We start from the raw sequence: 20,879 nt of genomic DNA on the forward strand, positions 1-20,879 counted from the left end.
ATTAGAGTCAGAATATCGGCCTCCAATTATCGAAATTCACCGCAGCGCCGTGATTTGCATTGAGTTAACCTTTTGGAGGCAGACAGGGACAATGGGGGACACGTGGAACGTCTCCTCGTCCTTCACTCTGCCGTAGTTAATTGGCTCGAAACAGCTGCCCTTTGCGGTTGTGCCTGTTTTCTCCGCTGTTTACTCCCTTTTCCTGGCACGAGAAGACGCATTAAACGCCAGCGAGTAAACCACGGCCCGAACCCCAACCTCCGGCCTATAGTACCCGTCCGCTTGTACGTTTGTTTCGGAGATTGGCGAAAGTGGTGTAAATTTGGTTTATTAAATGTCAATTTTAGCGGCTAAGGAAGCGGCCCCGTAATCAGAAGGTTGCCGGTTCGAATCCCGAGCCGCCAAGGTGCCACTGAGCAAAGCACCGTCTCCACACACTGCTCCCCAGCGCCTGTCATGGCTGCCCACTGCTCACTCAGGGTGGTGGGTTAAATGCAGAGGTCAAATTTCACTGTGTGCACTGTGTGCTGTGCTGCTCTGTATCAGAAGTGACCATCACTTCACTTTCTTTCTCAACCACAAGTGATTGAGAGTGATGTGTTTTAATTATTATTATGTGAAATGGTGGTTATGTTTTAAACCCGATCATTCCGTCGTGCAAGTGAAGAAAACCGGGATTTTAGAACCTGTCAGGTCGGGTCGGGTCCAACGTTTACCAGTCATCATCACAGCAGAACATGTCTGGACAGGGAGGAGTCGGTCACCTTCGGGGTTTTATGGCTGCATTTCGTGATATAAAAGGTCAGGAGAACGTAGCGTGACCTCGACCCCACTCCATTAATAATGCAGTAATGCCGCTAACTGGCAGGAAACGGCGGCGTCAGCTCGCGGGCTAATGGTGTTGCCTTCAACTCGGGCCGGAAATTAGCCGCATCAGGCCCGTCTCGGCCTACCGCGTCCATGGCGCGCTGCAGACAGGCCTGATGCCCACGAGACGCCACGAGACGCCACCAGCGCGGCCGGCGGCACCTTTTCAATATTTAAAGCGCGCCAACTGGAGGCGGGACGAGCGCGAGCTGTTGTCGCCGCGCGGGAGAACGTAGCTCTTGGCAGAACCGAGGCGGGGAGGAGGAGAACGAGTGTGAGGAGAGAGAGAGACATGCAGGACAAGCAGACGTGTCAAACGGCTCTCCTCTCCCTCCCAAAATGCCGTGGGTTCCAGGGTCCTCCGCCCGCCCGCCCCCCCGGAGCAGAATAATGAGATTACGGTGGACCCTCGGGGGCGGGGGGCGGAAAGCAGGCTTACGGGGACATTACACAGGGCCCGTCTTACCACGAAGTCCTCGGCCTCTGGCCTACCTTCTAATGAAGGGTCACCTGACTTCCACGGAGATGAACAGCGCGACCATGGTGCAGGTACGGGGAGAGAGAGAATCCGCTTTATGGCCTGCAGCCCGAGGTGGACAATAACGAGGCGCGGTTCGGAGCGTCCGGACGTCGTCTACACACAGAATATACATTAGCGCATGAGCTCCATGCGCGGAAATCAATAGGGACAATTACGTTCCCCATGCCGATGATGGCCCGCAGTGATTGCCGTTATATTAGGCCTATTACTGCCGTAGAACGAAATGGCGTTTTATCTATAATTATTACACGCTCCAGCAGCCATATCACTGCAGGGTAAACTCTTCCGATTCCATTTCTCCTGCTCACACTCACAGGATTTATGGCCTCGAATAGCAGAAAACGACGTGTGTGTGTTAGATTGTGGGACATTTTTGACCCCGCGACCACTTTTAAAACCAGGGCGGGAGGTTCGTTTTTGTTTAGTGGGGACCAGCGTGGTTTCGCTCCTGGAGCCCCGGACCCAGACGCTCTCCAGCGGGCTACTCGCTCCGACTGAGCAGGAGCCGCCGCTCCCCGCTTTTATAGCCCCCTAAAAATAGCCCCTCTTCCGCCGCCGCGTGTACAGCGACTGGCAGCTGCGGCCGTCCAATAGGAACCCGGCCTCCGCCGTCGCCCCGCCCCCCGACGGCACCCAGCGCCGCCTCCATTGGTCGCCGGCGGATCCGCCCGCCCTCCTTTACCTAATATGGATCCGGCCCGCGCTGCCCGGCCCGCCCCCTCTGGTCGGCGGGGGCTCCGGAGCGGGAGAGCGGCGCGCTGCTCCTCTCCTCCGCCGACGGAGAGCGACCCGGAGCCCGGCAGGGATGCGCAGCGCGCCGCTCGCCTGGACCTGAACGGTGTTTTGTCGCGCTCGGCCCGGCTGAAGCGGATTCTGGACCCCGCGGAACGCACACGTCGCCCGGACCCCGCGCCGACCGGCACCATGGATGTTCTGGCGAATTACAGTATTTTCCAGGAACTCCAGCTGGTCCACGACACCGGCTACTTCTCGGCGATGCCGTCGCTGGAGGAGAACTGGCAGCAGGTGCCTTCATTTCACTCTTATTAACACAATTATTCACAACTAGTAGAGTCAGAACGCAGCATCAGCACCGCCACGCACACAGCGCGCAACTTCCACACCTGCATCTGAGTGAGTGTGTGCGTGTTGTGCATATGTGTGTTGTGTGTGTGTGTGTGTGTGTGTGTGCGTGTTGTGCATATGTGTGTTGTGTGTGAGTGTGCATGTGTGTGTTTTTTGTATGTGTGTGTGAGTGTGTGTGTTTTGTGTGTGAGTGTGTGTGTATGTGTGTGTGCATGCATGTGTGTTTTGTGTGTGAGTGTGCATGTGTGTGTTTTTTGTATGTGTGTGTGTGTGTGTTGTGTGTGAGGGTGTGTGAGTGTGCCTGAATTTGGTGCATGTGTGTGTGTTTTTTGTGAGTGTGTGTGTCTGGTGTATGTGTGAGTGTGCATGTGTGTGTGTGTTTTGTGAGAGTGTATGTGTGTGTTATGTGTGTGTCTGTGTTTTGTGTGTGAGTGTGTGTGTTTTGTGTGTGAGTATGTGTGTTGTGTGTATGTTTTTTTGTGAGTGTGTATGTGTGTTGTGTGTGTATGTGTGTTGTGTGTTTTGTGTGTGAGTATGTGTGTTGTGTGTGTGTGTATGTTTTTTTGTGAGTGTGTATGTGTGTTGTATGTGTATGTGTGTTGTGTGTGTGTGTTGTGTGTGTGAGTATGTGTGTGTGTGTATGGTTTTTTTTGTGAGTGTGTATGATGCCGTTGTGTTGTCCTGTGCGTTGTGTGGGTGAGTATGTGGTGTTGTGTGTTGTGGTGTGTTGTGTTTTGGTGTGTGCGTAAATGTGTGTTGGTGCCGTTGTAGTCTGATGTGGTGTGTGTGTCCGGGTGGCCTGTGTGGTTGTGGTGTGTGTTATTGTGTGGTGCGTCTGATGTGTTGTGTGTGGTGTAGTCCTGTTTTTTTTAGTGCGTAGTGTCTGTGCGTTGTGTGTGTGGGTGTGTGTGTTGTGTGTGTGTTTTTTTTGTGAGTGTGTTGTGTGTGTGTTGTGTGTGTAAGTGTGTATGTGTGTTGTGTGTGTGTTTTGTGTGTGAGTATGTGTGTTGTGTGTTGTGTGTGTGTGTTTTTTTTTTGTGAGTGTGTATGTGAGTTGTGTGTGTGTGTCTGTTGTGTGTTTTGTGTGTGAGTATGTTTGTTGTGTGTTGTGTGCGTGTATGTTTTTTTTGTGAGTGTGTATGTGTGTTGTGTGTGTAAGTGTGTATGTGTGTGTGTGAGTATGTGTTTGTGTGTGTGTGTGTGTGTGTGTTGTGTGTGTGTGCAGAAAAGCTCCGTCTTTGCTCCGCTGGTTCCTGCTCGGGTTTGAGCTGCTGCTCTTCTCTCGGTGGGACCTGTGTGGGTAGGAGGTTCCGTGTTCTGTTCCTGGTTAGAATTTGGTTCTGCCTGCTGCAGTTTGAAAGTGTACGAGGTGATTGTGGAAGTTGAAGTGTGTGTGTGTGTGTGTGTGTGTGTGTGTGCAGTCCTGGTTTTATGGGGGTGTAAATGTATATATTTGATATAATCCGTGTGTGTTAATGATATTTATAACTCCCACGTGTCCGGAGCCATTTCGCTGCTTAGCTCCGCCTCCTTCCCGCCTGGAGTCGCTCGTTTTGCGGAGGAACGTGTGCGCTGGAGCTTCCGGCCCTTTCTGGAGGTTCTGGGTCCCTGCATGGTTCCACGCTGGATTTATGGGCCCGGAGAAGCTGAAGAACTTCATGACAGATCTTCCGACGGTGGACGGGTCCGGGCCGGATGTCCCCTCCCGCTCTGTCCATCCGAGGAAGCGCGGTTGCGGTTAAACGCGTGTCAGCGTTCAGACAAACCGCCTAAATATATCTGTAACCCAGATACGGCGTCTCCGCGCCATCCATCACGCGCGTCCCTCCCTCGCTGCGCGCTTCATCACGCCGTCCTTCAGGTCACCGCGTCCAGGCCGTGGACAGCAGAGGGGGTCTCAGGTGCCAGGCCGGACGGAGACAACGTCCCAGCCTGAGCTGCGTTTGCGCCGTTTCATCACGGCGTCCTTCAGGTCACCGCGTCCAGGCCGTGGACAGCAGAGGGGGTCTCAGGTGCCAGGCCACAGGAGGACAACGTCTCCGTCCCAGCCTGAGCTGCGCTCGCGCAGGGAGGGGTGTGGATGGACGGGGAGCTGGCCGCGACGGGTTAATTACGTCCATCTCTGTTTGAACCGCGGTTCTCTCCGTTTAAGATGGTTACCGGAGACCAGTGTCCCGCCGCCGTGCTCAGACACGGGACGTGACAGGCCGACCTCAGCGTCTCACGGCTCTCCGCTCGGCCCAGGACCAGGCCGGCTGGACGCGATGTTATGTCATCCTCAGTAGAGGCCAGCGTTTCCCCAAGCAGGAAGTCACTGTCCCACGCCGCGAGGACATGCCACCAGGTCTGCTGACCTTCTGACCTCTTTATGTCACACGTGGGTCAGTGTTGTAGAGGAGGAACTATAGATCCACCCAGAACTTTATGTTGGTGGGTAATTACTTCTGACATACATTTAATCATGTTTTTTTTAAAAAATATTAAAAAGGGGAGGAGCCTGTAGGCATGATTGACAGCTCTCACACGCTCTGCTTCCTCATTCTGGAAGATCTAAACCCCTCCTGTCCACACATCCATCTCCTCCCTTTCACCTCGTTTTTTTTCCGCCGTTCGTGGCGTCAGGCTAGGGCTGCACAACTAATCGAATTTTAATCACGATCACATCTGTAATAACGTGCAAACAAAAGAATTGATGCATCACATTTCATAAGTAAAATTTTATTTTATCATCTTGCATGTTACAAAATGTTGTTTTCAACAAATAACGTTATTCATGTTACAGACCCACCCCCACCACATAGTAAAGGCGGAGCTTCTGTTCTGGCACGTCTGTATATGACATACTTACATCAAATCTATACACAATGGCCGTGTTTATAGTTATTTTCTTCTAAATCAGCAGGTAAATGGATGTTCATCTTTCATATTAAATCTCGAAAAATTGAAAAGTATTTCCATAGCGACTTGGCTTCGATCACCTCTCCAGCCAGAAAATGTTGACAGGCTGGTGTCTGTGCCCTTCCTGCGTTGGCTTCTTTTTTTCTTCATTTGTTGGCACTTCATCATTTTACGCTGCAATTGCAGTTTATTTCTCGTCAGCCCTTTATCTTGCAGAAATTTTAAGTTATTAATTATGAGTCATTTTGATTTGCGGTTTAATTTTGAACCGAAAGCCTTGTTCACTCAGTGTTTAAAATAGAAAGTGCAATAAAATGGGTTTTACCTAAAATAACGAATAATCGTGACTAATAATCATGAGTACAACATTGCTAAAAATAATCGTAATTATCATTTTGCCAATAATCATGCAGCCCTAAGTCAGGTGAGTGTGGACTGAACGTTCACTGTCACCGTCACTAACCGGCAAGTTATTATGATGTAACCTGTTGTGTTCTGAACTGCATCGATGCAGAGTCGCGATTATACGATTATGCGATTAATCTGAACCCCCCTGCTGATGGGGGAAGTGGTCTGACACTGGAGCGTGTGAGGTTTCTTCCTTCTGAATGGTTTAAAGATGGCAACGCCGCCTACTTAACGCGGTTTAAAATGCCGTTTCCATGAAGCGAAGCGGCGCAGATGCAAGATGCAAGATTGGAATTGGAAACGGCGGCGCGACTCCAGGCCTCGCTGGCGAGATCATCATCATCATCATCTCTCGGCGCGCCGGCGGATCCGGCCTGATCCATCATGACACCGGCTCGCCGGGAACAGGAGCTCTGTAATTAATGAAGCGCTATACTTAGCGCCCGGCGCCGCTACGTTCGAGGTGTGAAGGCGCGGCGGGGGAAGTTGAAATGTTGGAAGCTATTTCGGGGCGCGTGCCATTTGGGGTGGCATTTTCGTCCGCGTGAACTTGCACACTGCGGCGCGGTGAGCTCGTTCTGTAATGACGAATAACCGCGCCATCCAAGGAAGCTTCTAGAAGGATCTTACGTCCACGTTTCTGGTCCGGAATGGATCTGCAGGCCTCTTGTAGGGTCCCCCACCGCCTGACGGGCGCATCTTCACGTTCCTCCCACCTCACCACGCATGGCCTGGCCATGGGGTGCACGTCATTTCAGCAGCAATCGGAAATACGAAATGCCTTCCCGCGTTACCGGTGATTTCACCTACAGACAAATTTGAAAAATTTGTGTTTTGTAACCGTGTGGTGTAACCACACACTCAACTTGTGGTGTGATGTTCTCAGGAGGTTTAATTTTTTAACAGATAAAAATGCAGAGTAATAAAGTTTGGAAACATAATTAAATCATAAAAATAAGTAAAATACCACTGAGGTAGCGGCATGGGGGATAATTTACAGATTGTTCACATTATACAGTTTGGAAGTGTGAAGACGAGATAGTGGGGTGAACTGAGATCCACAGATCGTTCACATTGTGGAGATGCTGAGATGTTTGGAAGTGTGAAGACGAGATAGTGGGGTGACCTGAGATCCACAGATCGTTCACATTGTGGAGATGCTGAGATGTTTGGAAGTGTGAAGACGAGATAGTGGGGTGAACTGAGCTCCAGAAATCGTTCAGCTTGTGCAGATGCTGAGATGTTTGGAAGTGTGAAGATGAGACAGTGGGGTGACCTGAGCTCCACAGATCGTTCACATTGTGGAGATGCTGAGATGTTTGGAAGTGTGAAGATGAGACAGTGGGGTGACCTGAGCTCCACAGATCGTTCACATTGTGGAGATGCTGAGATGTTTGGAAGTGTGAAGACGAGATAGTGGAGTGAACTGAGCTCCACAGATCGTTCACATTGTGGAGATGCTGAGATGTTTGGAAGTGTGAAGACGAGATAGTGGGGTGAACTGAGCTCCAGAAATCGTTCAGCTTGTGCAGATGCTGAGATGTTTGGAAGTGTGAAGATGAGACAGTGAGGTGAATTGTGCTCCACAGATTGTTCACATTGTGGAGATGCTGAGATGTTTGGAAGTGTGAAGACGAGATAGTGGGGTGAACTGAGCTCCAGAAATCGTTCAGCTTGTGCAGATGCTGAGATGTTTGGAAGTGTGAAGATGAGACAGTGAGGTGAATTGTGCTCCACAGATTGTTCACATTGTGGAGATGCTGAGATGTTTGGAAGTGTGAAGACGAGATAGTGGGGTGAACTGAGCTCCAGAAATCGTTCAGCTTGTGCAGATGCTGAGATGTTTGGAAGTGTGAAGATGAGACAGTGGGGTGAACTGAGGTCCACAGATCGTTCAGCTTGTGCATCTCTGCAGAACAGGAGGCTGGATGAGGTGCCGATGTCAAGCATGCAGTGCATGTCGTGGTATTTTTATTTCAGGGGAGTCAGCACTTCTCCTCACAGTGTGTGTGTGTGTGTGTGTGTGTGTGTGTGGTGGGAAGATAAGTGACATGAATGCCTGATGGGTAGTGTGTCAGGAAGAAGTGTGTGTGAGACGTGTGTCTCGGTGGCTGATTGGCTGGATGCTGCTAGTTCCTAGTTGATAATGAACATGCTGGAATCTGTGTTTCCATTTTAAAGAACGTGGCTCTCACACCTTCTCCATCCTCCCTGTCTGCTGCGGTGTGTACGGACCAGGTCTTCGTGGAAGAACGTACGGACGCTATTTGGGTCGGAAGCTATTTTGGGACGAGTTGCTATACCTGAGGGAATGGCCCCAGAATCCTTTAACAGTCCATATATTTGTCTTGTGTGTGAGTGTGTGTGTGTGTGTGTGTGTGTGCGTGTGTCTGAGTGTGTGTGTGTGTGTGAGATCTTTATCTGTGTTTATTAGCTGCACAGATTTAGAATATATAGGTTTAGGTTGAGTTATAAGTTGTGAAGTTAGACGTGTGTATTATGCACCGCAGTGTGTGCAACGTGCGTCTCTGTTTTGTTGTGTGCTTATTTTATTTTTTTGGCTTCTTTGTGCATCTGTGTACGTATGAGTGTGTGTGTACGTGTGTTTGTTTACGTGTGTGTGTGTACGTGTGAGTGTGTGTACGTGTGAGTGTTTACACGTATGTGTGTGTACGTATAAGTGTGTGTGTGTATACTCTCTTCTCCAGACCAGTGCCCTCTTGGTGAGGTTCAGTGGAGCAGGTCTCTCCAGCCAGTCTGCATTATTCAGGCCCCGGTGGCTGCCGGTGGCTGCTGGTGGCTCTCTGGGACAGAAGCCCCGCCCTCCCGCCCGCTCCTGGTGAAGCAGAAAACATGACTGTAATTTACGGCCGTCCGCTTTTGGGTCTATAAAAACATTTGGTTTTGGGGAACCCTCGTCTTTATGGGTGCCGTCACACTCCAGCCGCTTTACGAGGCCGATAAGGAGGTAATTTATGGCGCGGCGTAATGTGCAGGATCAGTTATAAATCACTGAGAGATGAAACCCAAAATCCAGGTTTCACTTTCACACCCCGCGTCACCCTGGGGGCCTGAAATACGAGCTGACAGAACAACGCAAGAATCCGCATTGATATTCCACGGGGTTCAAAGGTCAAGGCTGAGAGTAAAGAAGGCGTCCCGAGGCGAGGGACCTGACGGACGGGAATCTTCCCCCAGAACACAGATACTGAGAGAAGGGGTTCCATCCCCCGTCTTTTCTAACAGAAGACATTTTTTATTTTCCCGGGAGATAAAGCAGGAATATGAGACGAGAGACAGTGTGTGTGTGTGTGTCCTCTCTACAACTGGTGAAGCACGTCTCATCAAATCCAAGTGAAGATCTAGTCTAATCAGTGTGAAGTGATGTTATCCGGATAAAAATTGAAATGGAACTGGTGTTGCAGGAGAAGTAGTGGAACAGTTCATGTTGTGATGTAGCTGCGTTCATCGTGCAGGAGAAGTAGTGGAACAGTTCGTATTGTGATGTAGCTGCGTTCATCATGCAGGAGAAGTAGTGGAACAGTTCGTTTTGTGATGTAGCTGCGTTCATCGTGCAGGAGAAGTAGTGGAACAGTTCGTATTGTGATGTAGCTGCGTTCATCGTGCAGGAGAAGTAGTGGAACAGTTCGTTTTGTGATGTAGCTGCGTTCATCGTGCAGGAGAAGTAGTGGAACAGTTCGTATTGTGATGTAGCTGCGTTCATCATGCAGGAGAAGTAATGGAACAGTTCGTGTTGTGATGTCGCTGCGTTCATCATGCAGGAGAAGTAGTGGAACAGTTCGTGTTGTGATGTAGCTGCGTTCATCCTGCTGGACAAGTAACGGAACAGTTCATGTTGTAATGTAGCCATGTTCATTGTGTGGGAGAAGTAACGGAACAGTTCGTGTTGTGATGTAGCTGCATTCATCATGCAGGAGAAGTAGTGGAACAGTTCGTATTGTGATGTAGCTGCGTTCATCGTGCAGGACAAGTAATGGAACAGTTTGTGTTGTGATGTAGCTGCGTTCATCGTGCAGGACAAGTAATGGAACAGTTTGTGTTGTGATGTAGCTGCGTTCATCGTGCAGGACAAGTAATGGAACAGTTTGTGTTGTGATGTAGCTGCGTTCATCGTGCAGGAGAAGTAGTGGAACAGTTTGTGTTGTGATGTAGCTGTGTTCATCCTGCTGGACAAGTAACAGAACAGTTCATGTTGTGATGTAGCTGCGTTCATCGTGCAGGAGAAGTAGTGGAACAGTTCGTGTTGTGATGTAGCTGTGTTCATCCTGCTGGACAAGTAACAGAACAATTCGTTTTGTGATGTAGCTGTGTTCATCCTGCTGGACAAGTAACAGAACAGTTCGTGTTGTGATGTAGCTGCATTCATCATGCAGGAGAAGTAGTGGAACAGTTCGTGTTGTGATGTAGCTGCGTTCATTGTGCAGGAGAAGTAATGGAACAGTTTGTGTTGTGATGTAGCTGCGTTCATCGTGCAGGAGAAGTAGTGGAACAGTTCGTGTTGTGATGTAGCTGTGTTCATCCTGCTGGACAAGTAACAGAACAGTTCGTATTGTGATGTAGCTGCGTTCATCGTGCAGGAGAAGTAACGGGACAGTTCACGTTGTGATGTAGCTGCGTTCATCGTGCAGGAGAAGTAGTGGAACAGTTCGTGTTGTGATGTAGCTGTGTTCATCGTGCAGGAGAAGTAACGGAACAGTTCGTGTTGTGATGTAGCTGTGTTCATCATGCAGGAGAAGTAACGGAACAGTTCGTGTTGTGATGTAGCTGTGTTCATCGTGCAGGAGAAGTAGTGGAACAGTTTGTGTTGTGATGTAGCTGTGTTCATCGTGCAGGAGAAGTAGTGGAACAGTTCGTGTTGTGATGTAGCTGCGTTCATCGTGCAGGAGAAGTAACGGAACAGTTTGTGTTGTGATGTAGCTGCGTTCATCGTGCAGGAGAAGTAGTGGAACAGTTCACGTTGTGATGTAGCTGTGTTCATCGTGCAGGAGAAGTAGTGGAACAGTTCACGTTGTGATGTAGCTGTGTTCATCCTGCTGGACAAGTAACAGAACAGTTCGTTTTGTGATGTAGCTGTGTTCATCCTGCTGGACAAGTAACAGAACAGTTCGTGTTGTGATGTAGCTGCGTTCATCCTGCTGGACAAGTAACGGAACAGTTTATGTTGTAATGTAGCCATGTTCATTGTGTGGGAGAAGTAACGGAACAGTTCGTGTTGTGATGTAGCTGCATTCATCATGCAGGAGAAGTGGTGGAACAGTTCGTGTTGTGATGTAGCTGCGTTCATTGTGCAGGAGAAGTAATGGAACAGTTTGTGTTGTGATGTAGCTGCGTTCATCGTGCAGGAGAAGTAGTGGAACAGTTCGTGTTGTGATGTAGCTGCGTTCATTGTGCAGGAGAAGTAACGGAACAGTTCACGTTGTGATGTAGCTGCGTTCATCGTGCAGGAGAAGTAGTGGAACAGTTTGTGTTTTGATGTAGCTGTGTTCATCCTGCTGGACAAGTAACAGAACAGTTCGTATTGTGATGTAGCTGCGTTCATCATGCAGGAGAAGTAACGGAACAGTTCACGTTGTGATGTAGCTGTGTTCATCGTGCAGGAGAAGTAGTGGAACAGTTCGTGTTGTGATGTAGCTGCGTTCATCGTGCAGGAGAAGTAGTGGAACAGTTCGTGTTGTGATGTAGCTGCGTTCATTGTGCAGGAGAAGTAACGGAACAGTTCACGTTGTGATGTAGCTGCGTTCATCGTGCAGGAGAAGTAGTGGAACAGTTTGTGTTGTGATGTAGCTGTGTTCATCCTGCTGGACAAGTAACAGAACAGTTCATGTTGTGATGTAGCTGCGTTCATCGTGCAGGAGAAGTAGTGGAACAGTTCGTTTTGTGATGTAGCTGCGTTCATCGTGCAGGAGAAGTAGTGGAACAGTTCGTATTGTGATGTAGCTGCGTTCATCGTGCAGGAGAAGTAATGGAACAGTTCGTGTTGTGATGTCGCTGCGTTCATCGTGCAGGAGAAGTAGTGGAACAGTTCGTGTTGTGATGTAGCTGCGTTCATCCTGCTGGACAAGTAACGGAACAGTTCATGTTGTAATGTAGCCATGTTCATTGTGTGGGAGAAGTAACGGAACAGTTCGTGTTGTGATGTAGCTGCATTCATCATGCAGGAGAAGTAGTGGAACAGTTCGTATTGTGATGTAGCTGCGTTCATCGTGCAGGACAAGTAATGGAACAGTTTGTGTTGTGATGTAGCTGCGTTCATCGTGCAAGAGAAGTAGTGGAACAGTTCGTGTTGTGATGTAGCTGCGTTCATCGTGCAGGAGAAGTAACAGAACAGTTCGTGTTGTGATGTAGCTGCGTTCATCGTGCAGGAGAAGTAGTGGAACAGTTCGTGTTGTGATGTAGCTGTGTTCATCCTGCTGGACAAGTAACAGAACAATTCGTTTTGTGATGTAGCTGTGTTCATCCTGCTGGACAAGTAACAGAACAGTTCGTTTTGTGATGTAGCTGTGTTCATCCTGCTGGACAAGTAACAGAACAGTTCGTTTTGTGATGTAGCTGCGTTCATCGTGCAGGAGAAGTAGTGGAACAGTTCGTGTTGTGATGTAGCTGCGTTCATCCTGCTGGACAAGTAACGGAACAGTTCATGTTGTAATGTAGCCATGTTCATTGTGTGGGAGAAGTAACGGAACAGTTCGTGTTGTGATGTAGCTGCATTCATCATGCAGGAGAAGTAGTGGAACAGTTCGTGTTGTGATGTAGCTGCGTTCATTGTGCAGGAGAAGTAATGGAACAGTTTGTGTTGTGATATAGCTGCGTTCATCGTGCAGGAGAAGTAGTGGAACAGTTCGTGTTGTGATGTAGCTGCGTTCATTGTGCAGGAGAAGTAACGGAACAGTTCACGTTGTGATGTAGCTGCGTTCATCGTGCAGGAGAAGTAGTGGAACAGTTCGTGTTGTGATGTAGCTGTGTTCATCCTGCTGGACAAGTAACAGAACAGTTCGTATTGTGATGTAGCTGCGTTCATCGTGCAGGAGAAGTAACGGAACAGTTCACGTTGTGATGTAGCTGTGTTCATCGTGCAGGAGAAGTAGTGGAACAGTTCGTATTGTGATGTAGCTGTGTTCATCGTGCAGGAGAAGTAGTGGAACAGTTTGTGTTGTGATGTAGCTGTGTTCATCGTGCAGGAGAAGTAACAGAACAGTTCGTGTTGTGATGTAGCTGCGTTCATCGTGCAGGAGAAGTAGTGGAACAGTTCACGTTGTGATGTAGCTGCGTTCATCGTGCAGGAGAAGTAGTGGAACAGTTCATGTTGTGATGTAGCTGCGTTCATCGTGCAGGAGAAGTAACGGAACAGTTCGTGTTGTGATGTAGCTGTGTTCATCGTGCAGGACAAGTAGTGGTACAGTTCGTGTTGGGATGTAGCTGTGTTCATCGTGCAGGAGAAGTAACGGAACAGTTCGTGTTGTGATGTCGCTGCGTTCATCGTGCAGGAGAAGTAGTGGAACAGTTCATGTTGGGATGTAGCTGCGTTCATCGTGCAGGAGAAGTAACGGAACAGTTCGTGTTGTGATGTAGCTGCGTTCAGCGTGTATTAAAATTCATCAGATTGTGAACGTTGGCCAGCACTCATTGACCATCTCTGGTGGCATCTTCTCTCCTCCCTCGGCGCGCTGCACTGTGATGAATTCTCGTTGCACGGCGGGCCGCGTGGTGGGATGTCGGCTGGCTGCCAGGAAGAGAAAAACACTTCAAACGGGAGCAGAAGCAGAATTCATTAAAAATACTGCACATTAAATAAATAAAATTAAAAAGCCTTCAATCAGTCAGTAAATCATGGAATCCCAGATGGACTGCATGATAAAATATTTCATATAATCACCTGCATCATAAAAATACCTGCTATTCCACTGGCCTTATGGTTGTGACAGAAAGTCCACTTTTAGTAGAATTGTCTGGTATACGGTTACGTTAGAAGTGACACGGTGCACGGTGAAGCGTGTCCTCTGTATTTAACCGTCATCCTTGGTGAGCAGTGGGCACCATGACAGGCGCCCGGGGAGCAGCGTGTGGGGACGGGACCTTCAAAAAGGGGACCTCGTGTCACCTCAGTACCTGTTGCTGTGTCTTCCTGCAACGGATATTTTAAAAACAGTTCCATTTAAATTTACTATATTATATAACGCAATATATACCGTGGTTACATTCAAAGCGCAATATGAATTTTATGCCATCTTGCACAGTTCTTGAGTCTATAAGGTAACAATAATATAATAATAAGAGAACCTTGTTTTAATTATGAAGTATGTTTGACTAAAAGAAAATGTTGTTTTTGTCTGTTCTACTCGGTACTTGTACTGTGCTGACTGGGTTAAATAGAATTGCATTAATAAAAAAAGACACTCTAGTAGAGGTGGGCATAGATTAATTTTCTTAATCTAGATTAATCTCACTGTAGTCTTGGAATTAAGACTAGAAGCGCCGATAAGAGTCTCACGTTAACGCAGCACGTTTTTATCGCTCGATAAAGAGTCAGCATGTTAACGCCGGTAACGGCCCACCACTACACTCTAGTCAATTAAAATGAGTCTGGACGTGATTAGGACTAATAAAGACTAAAATGACTCGACTAAAACTAAAATTAAGACAGGTCGCCAAAAACAACTACAGTTGATAAATAGACATGATAAATAAAGCTGGAGTCCAAATGTAACATAAGAATGTCAGTCGTTACGCGTGAAATTAGATGCACAGTATGCGCCGATATCTCCTCTGGTGACGCATGATGGATAAACCCGGTGTCCGGTATTGATGTATTGAGGTTTCACCAGACAACACTCATATATTCCATATTTCTGATTCGTTTTGTCTAGTAATGCAGGGATATGTGTCCTGTATTGATATTCTATCACATGGTGGCGTTTGAAGAGCGATAGCTAGAACCAGCCAGTATTCTTCTATATGGACACTATGGTGGAGGCCCAAGTTAAAACAGGAAGTGTATGATCATGCTGTATGAAGGCTTGGTGCTCTATTGACCAGGAAGGTGTTTCTGGAGACAGACACTGGCCTGTTTGCTTAATAATTCAGCACAATTTACCGTGTCTGTCTGGAGGACTCTGATGATCTCTGGGTGGGCGGGGCCATTGTCCCTGCTCGCATTGTCCCATCTTTTGTCTCCGCGTGTCAGATGAGGACCTGGCCCCTCATTCATGTGACACGGCATTGTGAGCCATTATGAAGATTAGCCGCCACGTGCCTCTGTGGGTCCCAGCATCCTGGCAACAAGCCCCTCCCACCTCGGTATGGCTCCTCCCTCCCTCCCTTCCCCTGGTTACGCCCTGGAAGAGCGGTTTAACAAAACTAGGCAGATCCCGACAAGATTAGCTGGACGAACAAATCCGGTTAACGAAAGACGCTGTCCTGAGCGTGGCACGCCATGCGGGGGGCGTGTTTCCCAGCATGCACCAGCCTGTTTAGCCAGGCCTTTATGGAGCTCTGCGGGATCCAGCTTCCCAAATGTCCCCTTTTCTCTCCTCCCTTTTGTGAGGTGGATTTAACTTTCGCACGTTTTGTCACGTGTTTTAAAACCCACGTTGATGCTAAAACGCCGTTTTTTTTTTCTCGTATTTTTATATCAGAGCTGCTGAGAAATGAGATTGGGGCTGAATTCAGACTGAAAAGAGAGACGAGCAGCGAACACAGGCTCTGCACGCTGGCGGATGGACAGAATGACCTCTGACCTTCTGCCCCCCGTTCAGACTTGTTATTGACCAGGTGGAATGGCCGTTTGTATACACGTGTTTCGGAGGAATTCCGAGCCGAAAATCATTAACTTGTCACTTGAACAGATGGCAGCTAGCGGCTCTTCATGCAATAATGCATCACTGGATAAAAGACTCGCATTCGTCAAGTCGCATGTGGCCGTGATTTTATTTCAGAGCGTGTAAAATAAATCCAGGACGATGGAGAATTGTTAAAGGGGTTTAATAATAAAATGGAATAAAAAATATTGCAGTTTGGGTAAAATGTCAATTTTGCTTTATTCACTAGACTTTGATGGAAAAAAGGTCAGTGGTAAAGTCGCATAAACCCGAGCAAATAAATATCACATCTTGCAGTCTGTGTTTCTATCACGACGAGACTTTTTTGTGTCCAGAACCGCGTTTATTTTCCAATAAGGAACTAAATTCGGATCGAACACAAATCTAATCAAATGTCATATGCACAAAAAACGGCATATGAGGATTTATAGGAACATTTGTGTTCGTGTGTGTTCGTATTTATTTTATGAAGAGGCGTGTCCAGAGATGTTCCCGACTCCGTACTTTGATGAGCGACAGGCCGAGTTCATAGACTAACAGATTCCAGGCAGGAACGTAGCGAGGAACGTTCTCCTGCCGGTTCTTCAGCTTTATTCCCCTGAAACCCTCCACCCCAATCCCAGCATCCCTCGCTTCAAATGGCCGCGATTGATCTGCTGGCGTACGCCGTCCTCTCCACCTCCCCTTAGTAATGTTCGGGGAGGACGTAGCCGCAGGCGTCCAGTGGCCCCGGGTCCCTGGACCTGGAGCTCCTGGCTAAATCTCCAGCTGTCCACTGCTGATGACCCATCATCCCCTGCTTCCCCTCTGATGGACGGCGTCTCGCCGATCAATGGACGCCATCACTCTCCGGCAACATCAGTCAGACTGGGAATGTCGGCCTCTTCCTCACAAGCGTCTGTAATTTTCGGAATTAGAATAATCGAACCTCTGGGCAGATTTAACCGCCGCTCGTCTCCGACGGCAACCAACACACGTCCTGCGCGTAAACGAATACGGATGCGGTCAGACCGTATTTATTGCGGCGCGACCAACTTTGCCATCAGCTGCTGGAGATCTGGCTCGGGGCACCGTGCTCTTCCATGACGTATGAGGAGGGGGACGTCCCTGAACCCGTCTCAGCTCACTCAACAGCCGTTTTTATTCGTCTGCCGGCGACTCGGCCCGTACGATGAGCAGGAAGCGGCTGCGGCGTGCCGGGCCCAACGCCGATAGGCCGCAACCTGGGAGGACGACGCTGGTTCCAGGGCGCTGTGGTGGGACAGAGGACATGACACGGGGACAGAGGGAAATATGGAAATATGAATCCTCTGTATTACATGGGCTGCGGCCGAATACAACCTGCCCACTCGCATGATGGACGGCGTCCGCCCGGCGGGCCCGTCCACCGCCGCCCGTCCACCGCCGCCCGTCCACCGCCGCCCGTCTACCACCGCCGCTCTCGTAATTCCGGTTTAAAGCGGGCGTGACGTGTCGAGTTGACAGTCGTGGTGACCTGGTTACTACCAGACTCACATTTTTACTTTCTGTTCTGTAACCACCAACTTCAGCGCGCGCACACACACACACACACACACACACACACACACACAGTGACAGCCTGGCGGTTAAGGAAGTGGCCCCGTAATCAGAAGGTTGCCGGTTCGAATCCCGACCTGCCAAGGTGCCACTGAGGTCCCCTTGATGAAGGTCCCGTCCCCACACACTCCCCGGGCGCCTGTCATGGTACCCACTGCTCACCAAGGGTTAAATACAGAGGACACGATTCACCGTGTCACCATGTGCTGTGCTGCTGTGTATCACAATGACAATCACGTCATTTCCACACACACACACACACGGGTGAATGGAATTTAGTGGGATATTTCAGTGACAATACTCTGTGAATGTCACCCCCCGAGGGGCTAAAGGGGGGAGAGGGAGAACGGGGGAGAGGGACGGAGGAGGAGAACATTTTGTCTGGGTGAGATAAGAAAAGGAAAAGAGCAGCTCACACACACACTCACACACACACACACACACACACACACTCCCCCAAATCGTGTCTGACCCCTTTCACCCGTCACTCACGTTCCCAGAACGCCGTCCCCCCTTTTCAGTGTCACACACGTGCTCCCCGAACCCCTTACTGCCAACTGGCCTGTCACACAAGCGACACCGGGCCGGCGTGGTGACCCGGCGTGGCCCCGTCCTGGGGCCAGCGGCGGAATCGATCCGGCGCGTGGCGATGGGCCCCTGGTCCGCTGACAGAGGGGACATTTTAAATGTCACCGCCTCAGACAGGATTTACCCTGACCGTGGAGAGGGGATTATTCCACACACACACACACACACACACACACACACCGGCAGTTTACCGGATAAAGTCCCGTTACCGGCACATTTGACCGGCTAATTACTCATCAGAAGGAGGGATGGAAGGAGCGGAGTTCAGCGTAAAAAGCCGAGACACAACATGACCGGCCACGTGGACTCGAGTACGGCGTCCCGCGCGGCGAACCCGGCACCAGGCCACGTGTCACACGCACACATCACTTTCTCAAAACGAGTTTTATCTGCCACAGTACGCTGCGGGGACGTGTGAACGCGGTCCGGTGGTGGAACGTATCCCGAGAAATTCAGGCCGCGGCACATTACCGGATGGTAATGTGGTGCGAGGCCGAGAGCTGCAGGCAGTGAATCGAAGCGCGGTGACATGAACCAAGTACGCACCCGTCGCTGCGCTGCCTAACCGGGCCAGCAGGACAGGACGAATGGGCGTGCTGCTAATTTATGAAGGTCTGCAAATGAAACAAGACAAAAAATCCCCTCTTCACGGGGTCTCCGATCCCAGTCAACTCTGTTCTCCTTGGTTGTCCCTGGCTGGTGGGACAACTTGTCCTGGTCCATTCGACTTGCCGAGACTACCACCACCTTTAAGAAGCAGCTGAAAACCCACTTGTTCAAAAAGTATTTCAGACGAATCCAACACACACACACACACACACACACACACACACACACTCACAAAATTATCTCGTCCAGCACCTAACAATTCCCAGCATGTTCTATTCCTTATCGGGGCTCTTAGTTTTTGTAACTCAAAATCTATAGAAACCAAATGAGAATTGCTGGTGTCCTCTTGTAAGTTGCTTTGGATAAAAGCGTCTGCCAAGTAAAGTAAAGTAAAGTAAAATAAAAGTAAAGTAAAGTAAAGAAGTAAAGTAAAATAAAATTAAAGTAAAGTAAAATAAAGAAGTAAAGTAAAGTAAAATAAAGAAGTAAAGTAAAGTAGAGTAAAGAAGTAAAGTAAATAAGTAAAGTAAAGAAGTAAAGTAAAAGTAAAGTAAAGTAAAGTAAAAGTAAAGAAGTAAAGTAAAGTAAAGAAGTAAAGTAAAATAAAAGTAAAGTAAAGTAAAGAAGTAAACAAAAGTAAAGAAGTAAAGTAAAGTAAGGAAGTAAAGTAAAGAAGTAAAGTAAAGAAGTAAAGTAAAGTAAAGAAGTAAAGTAAAGAAGTAAAGTAAAATAAAAGTAAAGTAAAGTAAAAGTAAAGTAAAGTAAAGAAGTAAAGTAAAGTAAAGAAGTAAAGTAAAATAAAAGTAAAGTAAAGTAAAGAAGTAAAGTAAAATAAAATTAAAGTAAAGTAAAATAAAGAAGTAAAGTAAAGTAAAATAAAGAAGTAAAGTAAAGTAGAGTAAAGAAGTAAAGTAAATAAGTAAAGTAAAGTAAAGAAGTAAAGTAAAATAAAAGTAAAGTAAAGTAAAGTAAAAGTAAAGAAGTAAAGTAAAGTAAAGAAGTAAAGTAAAGAAGTAAAGTAAAATAAAAGTAAAGTAAAGTAAAGTAAAGAAGTAAAGTAAAGTAAAGTAAGGAAGTAAAGTAAAGAAGTAAAGTAAAGAAGTAAAGTAAAGTAAAGAAGTAAAGTAAAGAAGTAAAGTAAAATAAAAGTAAAGTAAAGTAAAGAAGTAAAGTAAAATAAAAGTAAAGTAAAGAAGTAAAGTAAAGTAAAGAAGTAAAGTAAAGTAAAGAAGTAAAGTAAAGAAGTAAAGTAAAGTAAAATAAAAGTAAAGTAAAGTAAAGAAGTAAAGTAAAGTAAAGTAAAGAAGTAAAGTAAAGAAGTAAAGTAAAATAAAAGTAAAGTAAAGTAAATAAAAGTAAAGTAAAGTAAAGAAGTAAAAGTAAAGTGTTTAAACAGCGAGGTGTAACCCTTCTCCTTCTGCCCCTTCAGACCTGTCTGGAACTGGAGCGTTACCTGCAGACGGAGCCCAGGCGCCTGTCGGAGATCTTCGACGAGGACCTGGACTGCCTGCTCACCCCGGCCTTCCTGAAGGAGGACGGCGAGGAGGACCTGATGGAGCCCCCCAGTCCCCCCCCTCAGCTCCTCAGCCCGCCCCGGGAGCACCCGCCGGGGTCCCGGACCCCCGAGTTCAGGGTCGGCCCCGCCGGGGTGAACGCGGCCCAGCTGAGCGCGGTGACCTCGCTGACCCCGCCCTCGTCGCCCGAGCTCGGGCGCCACCTGATCAAGCCGCCCCACACCCTGAGCGCCTCCGCCGACGGCACCCTGACGCTCAAACTGGTGGCGAGGAAGGTCGGCCTGAGCGCCGCTAAGCTGGTGGCGGCCCACGCCCTGCCCCTCCCGCCTCCGTACGGCGGCGGCGTGGGAGAGGCGGGGTTTGGCCCCATCGACGGAGCAGCAGGAGGCGAGATCCCCGACAACAAAAAGAGGGTCCACCGCTGTCAGTTCAACGGCTGCCGGAAAGTTTACACCAAGAGCTCCCATTTGAAGGCCCACCAAAGGACGCACACAGGTAGGAAAGGTTCTGTAGGTTCTGTAGGTTCTGGGAGGTACGCGTACATTTACATTTACAGCATTTACCAGACGCCCTTATCCAGAACGACTTATAATCAGTAGTTACAGGGACAGTCCCCCCCTGGAGACACTCAGGGTTAAGTGGGGCAGTGGTGGCCTAGCGGTTAAGGAAGCGACCCCTTAATCAGAAGGTTGCCGGTTCGAATCCCGATCCGCCAAGGTGCCACTGAGGTGCCACTGAGCAAAGCACCGTCCCCACACACTGCTCCCCGGGCGCCTGTCATGGCTGCCCACTGCTCACTCAGGGTGATGGGTTAAATGCAGAGGACACATTTCACTGTGTGCACCGTGTGCTGTGCTGCTGTGTATCACATGTGACAATCACTTCACTTCACTTTAAAGTGTCTTGCTCAGGGACACGATGGTAGTAAGTGGGGTTTGAACCTGGGACTTCTGG

The 20,879-nt window shown here is 48.6% G+C and overlaps 1 protein-coding gene across 1 annotated transcript; it reads left to right on the forward strand.

The window, feature by feature from the left end:
- Positions 1 to 2,161: 2,161 nt before the first annotated feature.
- Positions 2,162 to 20,420, forward strand: LOC114776721 (Krueppel-like factor 7; the record flags this gene model as incomplete). The annotated part of the gene is made up of 2 exons (XM_028966835.1): positions 2,162 to 2,434; positions 19,841 to 20,420. Coding segments are annotated over exons 1-2 (682 nt in total), but the record flags the coding sequence as incomplete, so codon positions are not given.
- Positions 20,421 to 20,879: the final 459 nt, after the last annotated feature.

This window comes from Denticeps clupeoides, unplaced genomic scaffold (genome assembly GCF_900700375.1).
Source record: "Denticeps clupeoides unplaced genomic scaffold, fDenClu1.1, whole genome shotgun sequence".
Classification (NCBI taxonomy): domain Eukaryota; kingdom Metazoa; phylum Chordata; class Actinopteri; order Clupeiformes; family Denticipitidae; genus Denticeps; species Denticeps clupeoides.